This window comes from Carassius gibelio, chromosome A4, assembly GCF_023724105.1.
Source record: "Carassius gibelio isolate Cgi1373 ecotype wild population from Czech Republic chromosome A4, carGib1.2-hapl.c, whole genome shotgun sequence".
In the NCBI taxonomy this organism is placed as follows: domain Eukaryota; kingdom Metazoa; phylum Chordata; class Actinopteri; order Cypriniformes; family Cyprinidae; genus Carassius; species Carassius gibelio.
In genome coordinates this window covers 36,020,304-36,029,917 of record NC_068374.1, presented here as the reverse complement: position 1 = coordinate 36,029,917, position 9,614 = coordinate 36,020,304, and the positions used below count along the sequence as shown (strand labels likewise).

The 9,614-nt window shown below is 42.6% G+C and overlaps 1 protein-coding gene across 4 annotated transcripts in view; it reads left to right on the top strand.

The window, feature by feature from the left end:
- Positions 1 to 300: 300 nt before the first annotated feature.
- LOC127979922 (protein PHTF2-like) overlaps positions 301 to 9,614 on the top strand; it is a 15,058-nt gene continuing 5,744 nt past the window's right edge. Inside the window, exons 1-8 of one of the 4 annotated variants that reach the window (XM_052585407.1) lie at positions 302 to 460; positions 1,116 to 1,172; positions 1,329 to 1,340; positions 5,815 to 5,884; positions 5,998 to 6,156; positions 6,689 to 6,848; positions 7,318 to 7,479; positions 7,817 to 8,015. In XM_052585407.1, coding sequence (XP_052441367.1) covers positions 416 to 460; positions 1,116 to 1,172; positions 1,329 to 1,340; positions 5,815 to 5,884; positions 5,998 to 6,156; positions 6,689 to 6,848; positions 7,318 to 7,479; positions 7,817 to 8,015 — 864 coding nt within the window. In that variant the 5' untranslated portion in view covers positions 302 to 415. Of the gene's footprint in view, positions 461 to 1,115; positions 1,173 to 1,325; positions 1,341 to 5,814; positions 5,885 to 5,997; positions 6,157 to 6,688; positions 6,849 to 7,317; positions 7,480 to 7,816; positions 8,016 to 9,614 lie in introns of all 4 variants that reach the window. The other 3 variants (XM_052585406.1, XM_052585409.1, XM_052585408.1) reach the window with 3 other exon arrangements.

Here is a 9,614-nt window from a genome sequence, read left to right as displayed (position 1 = left end):
ATTGAATCAGTCTCTGAAGCTGAAAACTCTGTGACCATCAGACACTAATTTTCTATGAAATCAGTCACCTCAAATCTGTGTGTCTGACCGTCAGCCGACTGTAGATCGGGGAAGAGAAGTGTTTCAGCCTCCAGCTCAATGCAGCTTTTCATTCACTTCAGATAAAACATGTAACTGTGTGGTGTTTTTCTCCTCTCAGTGTTTGTTGTTTGTGTTGATCTCTACCACTATGTTGTGCGCAGCATAATCATGACAACTATGTGTGTGACTCTGCACTTCTGTGTGTGTGTGTGTGAGACACACCTGTGCTGCAGGTAAGAAGAGCTTAAGTGCGTCAGACCGCAGAGCTCCGTCTGATCTCCTCCCGTCTCTCTCACAGATTACGATGCTCCAGCGAGTGACTCCTGACATGTAAATGGCGTCGAAGGTGCGTGATGCTGTGCTCTGGTACCAGAAGAAGGTGAGTGATCTGAGATCTGTAGATGTTTCCTCACACTGAGTTCATGTTTGTCTGTGTGTGACAGCTGATGATGATGATGATGATGTACTGACGAACTGAAGCTGAAGGGTTTATTAGAGTTCAGTTCACTGTAGTTATGGACGAATCCTGTGACTGTTTCAGAACAGATGAAGCTTAGACATTCACAGGTCGTTCTCCTGCAGGGTTGTGCACGCTGTATGTTTAATGAGACTGAACTCGTGAATTATTGAGTCTTTTCCACCGTGTGACTGCAGTCCAGCGCGGCCGTCTTCACCTCCAGCGTTCACATGACACCGCGCTGCAGTTCTTATAGACCCCAGACACAATCAGAGCACCGCATCCATTCACGCTTGTGTTTCATGCATCTCCAGACTCCATCCTGCGCCGGCGCTCCGACCCAGAAAACATTCATCACCATCTCCTCTTTAAACATGTCTGATCACATAATGAACACGCAGAACCAGCTCTGGGTGTGTTTGCACTGACTGGTGACAGATCAGTGCACTTTTCCAGTAAATAGGAGTGAATCTGTCCGTTTCTGTCGATCCAGACTGACACAGTCTCAGGAGAAAGTGTTTGATTGGATGATTTCTGACTGATTTGGATGTGTAACCTGTCTGTGTCTCGTCGTCAGATTGGTGCGTATGACCAGCAGATATGGGAGAAATCAGTGGAACAGCGAGAGATCAAGGTAACGAATCATCGACTCTTGATTAGACTTTCACCTGTTCATACTGCCTCTGCAAGAGTGTGTGTGTGTGTGTGTGTGTGTGTGTGTGTGTCTGTTAGTGTGTTATTCACTCATTCTTCCTTTAAACTTGTCTCTGTCTCCCTTCACTCGAAGCAGTTTATCAGAGGGGTGAGTACAGTGCTGCTCTCAGCCTGTAGGGGGCACTGCGTGTGGGTTTTTAACAACTGGACGCTTGTATTTGTGTGAGAGCATGTTCAGATTTGACAAGGTCACATCAGTAACACCAGGGTTTACTGTAATCTACTGAGATTTAGCTGAACGTCTTAAACTCCTCACACATGCTTCTGATGATGATGAGGAAATAGAGGATTTGTTGTAGTCATTGGCTGGAGCTCGAGAGGGAATCTGCATTGAGTTTGTTTATTTGTCTTTGACTGGTTGCGCTGTGACTCATGTTTGGCCGAATGTCTTGCGTAACTAGGGTTAGGCGGACGAAAATAAAGACATCAGAAAGTCTGAGTCAAGCTTCATTCTGGCCAGATCCTCTGAATGAGCTGCAGGAGGAAGACGTTCACTCACACTGACCGACTCTGATTCAGCACACATCCTGAAACTAGAAGTGTTAAAGTCATCTGTAATATTCGGAGTACAAATAATAAACGATGCATTAACAGAGGATGTGAGTCACAGGTTGTGCATTTATCTAGGGCTGCAACTAACGATTATTTTGATAATCGATTAATCTGTCGATTATTTTTACGATTAATCGATTAATCGGTTTATGTACTTATATTTTAGTTTTTTTCCATTTTTTCCCCAAGTAAATTATTAATAAAGGGTCTTTATCATTCAGCATAGATTTTTAAGAGATTTTAACCATTTTGCATTGTCATATCCTCATCAAAAATATACCTGGAGTTGTTTTATGTTAGTAATCCTTTGTCGAACTCTTCTGCAATCAAAACACTGACCCATACTCTAGCAAAATTCACAAGGAGATTTCAAATATTGTTTTCACCATGGCAGTCCTTAGAGCTCCTAAAGTAGTTTAACATCCCAAACAAAGCTTAAGGAATCTTTGAGAACAAATTTTCACAAAGTATAAGGATAAAACAGAATAAAATTGCAGTGCATTGTATTTTATTATTTACTGGGAAAAAGCTTTATAGCTTATGCTGTGAAATTGTAAACAATCATTCGAAAAAAAGTGCCAATGGCATGAAACCTGAATGGAACTCACAATTTAAAGTAAAATCCATCAGAAGGTTGTCCAGAAAAAAAAAATGGGACACACACAAAAAACCTGCTGTGTGAAAAAGAGCAGTGAATACTTAGAAAAGAAGTGCATTTTACCTCTCTCATTCAGTCATAATTAGGCTGCAAGTCTGAATTATGAACTGGTAAACGACAAACTGATCACATAACATTTTGTAAAGCTTTAAATGTTAACTGTTAAAAAGCAATGTTATCAGCTTTTACGACTAAACATTTGCAAACAACCTTGTACTGGAGAATCTGCACAAATAAAATTCTTATGGGCCGTTCACATATCGCACCTAAAAACGCGTGGAAAACGCTAGTCGCGTCGCTTTCTCCTTCTTTCCAAAGCGCTCGGGCAGAAGCGCCCCTGAGGCGTCTGCCTTTGCTAAGCAACCATGACGTGCTCTCTCCATGACGTGCCCTCTCCATGAAGACCCGGAAATTTCAGCAAAGGATAAATGGATGCGGTGTGGACGCGCCTGGAAAAACGGGCGCATCGCACCGCGTGCGTGTCGCGACCGCGTCGCTTCCATTATGAGAGTGCATACTGCGCGCCTACATAGGAAATAACGAACTTGAGCACGCAAAAGACACGATATATGAACGGCCCTTTAAACAGTTCAGTAGTGCAGAGTTTACAGGTTACTCTTCATTTTAAAGGCTCAAAGTAAAGTACTCCCACTTCCCGCTGAATGCTGCATAGACGCTGTTCGGGAAGCACATGACATAAAACGAGGCCAGCTATTGGCTATTCGCTACTTCACCTGCTGTACTGGCTGAGTAAAACCTCCGGTGGCTCATTACTGCCACACTTTGGTCACCGCAGATTTGAAATATGCACGAAATGAGCCGCTTATGGCAAATAAAATTTATTTAGCGACGAATCGATTACTAAATTAGTTGACAACTATTTTAATAATCGATTTTAATCGATTAAATCGATTCGTTGTTTCAGCTCTACATTTATCGATACTTAACGATAGGCGTGCTCCGATCACGATCGTCTGATCGTTAATGTGCATCTCGTCAGTAAAGCCGGTTCTCTAATCAGGGGTTAATTCCATCAGGTGCGTGATTTCACATAGAGCAGCTGTTTCTACACAGAGCCATTGTTAATAGAGAAGATGCGCCAATAAACGCTGAAAATGAAGTGGATTTGCGCATCTTCTCTATTAACAGCGGCTCTGTGTAGTAACAGCTGCTCTATGTGAAATCACGCACCTGATGGAATTAACCCCTGATTAGAGAACCGGCTTTACTGACGAGATGCACATTAACGATCGGACGATCGTGATCGGAGCCCCCCTACTTAACGATGGTTTGAATGCAGCTCATTTAATCAGCATATTCTCTGAGCGACCCATTTCATGTCAGGACTGACTACAGTTATTATATTTCAGAATCTCAAAGTATTGATGAAATGACTGTTAGTCTGCCATCAGCGGTGTGTGTGTGTGTGTGTGTGTGTGTGTGTGAGCGTGCTGTTTGTGTTCAACTTGGTTCTACATCATAATTTGTTGATTGCGCTGCTTTTAATTATTTGTGGAAATTTAAAAGATTTGTAATAATGTCAGGCCTGAATCGGTTTTAAAGTAATATTTATATAAGTTTCTGCCTTTTATTTGATAGAATAGTTAAAAATTGGAATTAGAGAAGAGAGTTGGGTCACTGGAAGTGTCGTCCACTACAACACAAGTGAGCAGGGATGGACAGGAAGCACATCTGTGTGTTTTTGTTGTTTGCGGCTGGTTCTGATCTTGAGATATTGCTGTCTGTGTGAATATCTGCTGTTTACAGCTGGTTATTAGCAGAAGACGGGCCACGTTACACGGCTCTCTGGTTACATCAGTGCTAGTGCTACAGGAAACTAATGAGGGCATGAAACAGCACTGCACCCTTAATAGACAGCATCACAAACACCATGAGAGGTGTTAGGCTCGTGTTTGTGTGTGAACTGGTATTTCAGAATCAGAATCAGAATCAGAATGAGCTTTATTGCCAGGTATGTTTACACATACGAGGAATTTGTTTTCGTGACGGAAGCTCCGCAGTACAACAGAATGACAGCGACAGAACATAAAACACATAATAAAAGAATAAAAAATACAAATATGTAGACAGTGAATGACAATATACAAATGACAATTGTAGGCAGATATATTACAAAGTGAAGTTATGTATGTACATATATATTGTGTGCAAAATTTAAGTGTATACTAAGTATGTGTGTTAGATAAATAAAGTGTGTGTGTATATAAATATAAAGTGTAGTGTGTTCGCCATTATTGTCAGCTGTTCATAAGATGGATTGCCTGAGGGAAGAAACTGGTCCTGTGTCTGGTCGTTCTGGTGCTCAGTGCTCTGTAGCGTCGACCAGATGACAACAGTTCAAAGAGGGAGTGTGCTGGATGTGAGGGGTCCAGAGTGATTTTGACAGCCCTTTTTCTCACTCTGGATAAGTGAACTTATCTCAGATTTGAACTGGTGACTGGTCTTCATATGAATAAACGAGTTGTAAATCCCTAATAATCTGTTGGTAATGTGACTAAAACAGCAACTTCAGATCCTGCTGAAAGTCTTTATTGCACTCTGGTCATGAATTCACTCATTTATCTACTTAATCTTTTTTAATTAAACTGATATGATAAGTGTGTGTGCGCTGAGATGCATGGTTTGCTCCGTCAGTATGAATGATCTGCTTGCGGTTCCATTACCATAAAATTGTGCCATTTGAAATTGTGAATTGAAAAAAATACCTAATGGAAACAAAAACTCCCATGTTGCAAAAAATAAATTTTTAAGCTTGCATGATGTGGTTTTTAGGCAATTAGAAAAAGGAATATATTGAAAAACTGCGATGGAAAGAGGTCATCTGGTGTACATAAGTCACATGATCATTCTTTAATGTACTATAACCTCCAAGAAAAGCTTTATATAAGGTCATTCTTAAGTATAAAGTGCTTTTCTTACCATGAATGCCTGGAAAACCCTTTATTTTCACTGAACATGTGCATTATGGCTCTGACGCGGCCACTGTATTCAGTGTTTGTTTTTATATCTACTGCGCCACGGCACGTTTCAGAAGCGTCCCATAAGCAGCTGTCTCCTTTGATTAAAATAATGGCTAGTGCGGTGGCTACAATATACAATATATAGTCGCATAATATAAGTAAATGGAAACGATGTCATTTTGCATTCGTTTTTGATTGACATTTATAAAATATCGCTAAAGTTTTATGCAGGTCCGTAATGGAAAATGCACCTGTAAGTCATCCTGTCTGTCTGTCGAGCGTCTCTCTGTCTCTCTGTCTGTCTGTCAAGCGTCTCTCTCTGTCTGATGAGGGTCTCTGATGAGTTTCAGCATCTCTCTGTCTGTCTGCAGGGTCTGAGGAACAAACCGAAGAAGACCGGTCACGTGAAGCCGGACCTGATTGATGTGGATCTGGTCAGAGGTCAGACACACATACCTGTATTAGATGTTTTTGGTGTCTGTGTTCACGTCACATTCAGGTCTGTTTCCCAGGTCAGTCGTGGCTCATAACTCATCTTGTGTTTTATTTGTCAGGCTCTGCGTTTGCTAAAGCGAAGCCGGAGAGCCCGTGGACCTCTCTGACCCGGAAGGGCATTGTTAGAGTGGTTTTCTTCCCATTTTTCTTCCGCTGGTGGATTCAGGTGACGTCGAGAGCCGTGTTCTACCTGCTGCTGTCTCTCTACCTGCTGCAAGGTAAGTGAGCATTTCATCAAACACAATCGCTTGTTTTTCTGCAGACAAATGTCAGACAGAATTATTGTATCATACTGTGATTAGAGTGTGGTTTTGGTCAGGTGTGTTTGTGATGCTCTGATGGTGATTCACATCAACACATCCAGCCGCGAATCACTCCTTCAGTTAGACTGATGCGTATGATTGTTTTTTATGTTGTTCACTGAGGTCACTGTACTTGTTTTTCTTGTCAGAGACATGTGTATATAGAGCTGGGTGGAGTTGAGGTGCTTTTGTTTTTACAGGTTACTAAAGAGAACAGGGAGTGTGTGTAATAATTGTGTAACATCTCTCCTTAAAATAATCCATGTTCGTCATGGCTGAAAGTGAAACTTAAATTTGAGCTTATTTTACTGTCCTAACGATGGACATTTCTTTGATTAGTTGTACTGGATTATGTATGTTTTAAGATAGTTTTTTGGAGGAGGAGTAGCACTCCTCGTGTCATCGTGTGTGTGTGTGTGTGTGTGTGTGTGTGTGTGTTGTGTTGCAGTGCTCGCAGCGGCGTTGTTCTTCAGCGTCTCCAGTCCTCACGACGTCCCCGTCACAGAAGTGTTTGGTGCCATCTGGCTGATGCTGCTGTTAGGAACCGTTCACTGCCAGATCGTCTCCACACACACTCCTAAAGCCAGCAGCGGCGGGAGACGGCGCAGGTCAGACTCTCCTCTTCTGTGTCACTGCTTTCTTCTGAAGTTCAGCCATCTCACTGACAGTGAAACACTACCGATGAAATCGAGGGAAGCGTCAAAACGTTGAGATGATTTCGCTGAATTCATGAAAAAGTCTTTCTCTTAATTTGAAGATCCAAATCAAATTCACACTTGTGACAGACACTAATGTCTTCATTGTAAGGCGATTGTCAGCATCATAAAAATAAATGGCATTACAAGCACAAATGATCAGTCGTATTCCAGAAGCATGAATGAAAATTAATTTTCTGTAGGATATAAAATCCATAGGATTTTGATTAACAAGCCCGAATGTAAATGAATCATTTTAGAGTTCGGTTGAATCATCTCTGCTGAATCGGCGTCTCTTTCAGGCCTTTCGCTTCGCTTGACTCTGGGAATCAAAGATTCTAAGATTTCTAAGTTTTCTGCACTTTGCTGTCTCTCGCTAAAGGAAGTTGAGGAAAGCGGCTCATTTGGACATTCATAGAGAAGGCGACGGCTCTAGCACTACTGATAACACGCAGGAGGGATCTCCGCAGGGCTCGCTGTCCGCCGGCTCACACGGCCTCGTCACTTTCTTCAGAGATTTCTGGCATGGTATCTTTAAAGCGGGGTGTGTATTTCTCTCTTTCTCTCATCTCCTCTTACAATCTTCTTGGGTACAACATCTCTTCCTGAAACCACATCTCTTCGTGCTCCAGTGCAGTTTTAAGTCTCTCAATGAGGTTCATCACTAGACAAAGGGATTTTGTAGCTATTTTATTCCATCTGCTCCATGTTTGCACTTCTCATCATTATTCCCCAGAAGCACAGTGCTTACTGTCTCCAGAAACGGTTCACAAGCTCCCATCAGTGTTTGCTGTGGAGGACTAGAGCTGCGCTTCCACACATCACTTGATCAAACACACAGCCTTTAGTAGAACCTGCTCTTTTCCTCACTGTCCCATCAGGTCTAAGAAGTCCAAGCTGTCCATCGATAAGTCTACAGAGACGGACAATGGATACGTGTCTCTGGACGGCCGCATCACCAGCAAAAGCAGCGAGGAGGGTTTACAGCTGCACGAGCCTCACTGCGACCTGCTGCGCTCCGAGACACACTGGAGCCTCCAGCACACCCCAAACCAGCGGATCCTGCCGCCCACGGGGAAGGTACACACACACACACACACACACACACTCACACACACACACACACACACACGCACGCACACACACACACACACACACACACACACGCACACGCACGCACACACACACGCACTCACACACATGTCTGGTCAGCTATCCTTGTGGGGACTCTCCATAGGTGTAATGGTTTTTATACTGTACAGACCGTATTTTCTATCGCCCTACACCAACCCTAACCCTAACCCTCACAGGAAACCTTCTGCATTTTTAGATTTTCAAGAAACTTCATTCTGTGTAATTTATTAGCTTGTTTACCCCTCAATTTAGGTCCCCACCGTGACACGAGTCCCCATGAGTCTGTGTGTATTCAGGTTTAAGTCCCCACCAGAATAGAAATACAAGTACACACACACACACACACACACACACGCACTCACACACACCCACGCAAGCGCACACACACACACACACTCGCGCACTTATTTATGAAGCACTATACACCTGCACCTGCAGACCAAAGTGCTGTACAATCAACATACAGGTACATACATTAAATAAAACATCAAATCCAAATAAAAAAACCGATACTAACCCTAATTCTTGAAAGGTAATGACAAGTAATTATTTTTAACCCCAGCTTTGAAAATATTTTTGTACGTAATCTCTCTAATCTCAGATGTTAGGCTATTCCAAAGCCTTGGACCTGCAACAGCAAAGTCCTGATCCTCTCTCAGCTTAAAATGAGTCGGGACAGTAAGAAAATAATCTTAAAGACCTAGATGACTGTCTAAAAAAATCAAGAGACCTAATCTAGCAAATACAACTGTTAACCACAGCATTAACCTGCTTGTCAAATTACAAATCTGGATCGAACACAACTCCTAAATTCTAGGGGTGGTTAATCTGTCTGATTTCCCGATTCGATTCGATTACGATTATTGAAGTCCCGATTCGATTACAGTCGATTTTCGATTATTAACGATTCTCGATTAACGATTATTGATTTTCCATTTCACAACAGTAAGTAGTAAACAAACTGTGTAAATCATTACTAATAAATGGTAGAAACAAACCGAATGCATGTAGCGGTTGGGATTTTCAGTTTACTACATGCAGCAGGCACTCTGATTCCATGTATGGGGCACATATATATTATTCATATGACACACAAACACAAGTAGACAAGACCATTTTAGTTCAAAATCTATGCCCCGTGTCACATCGCCTCTGCTTCTGCTATGAGCAGCGCGGCCAGATCTGCCTCGCGCACGTGCTGAGTGTGCACAGCTCGGACTACTGTCAGGGTCATTGCGACTCCCCACCTTGCCTCCTCACATACCCAGAGGCATTGGACAAAGTTTCCACTACAATACTGTCACCGCGATTGCGGAGAGGTGCGGTCAGAAGACAAATATACATGTCTAGCGCGGAAAAAATCTCCCGCTTCGTCCCCGCAACACTAACACGCCTGCTAATTTCGCAATGAACACTCCGACCCCTGCAAACATTGTTCACACCTCTGACATTTGGCAAAGGACCATTTACATTGGGCAAAGGATTCACCGTTTGTGCTTGGTGTACTTTCACTTTCAATATCACCGTCATCTTCTGGATACAGAT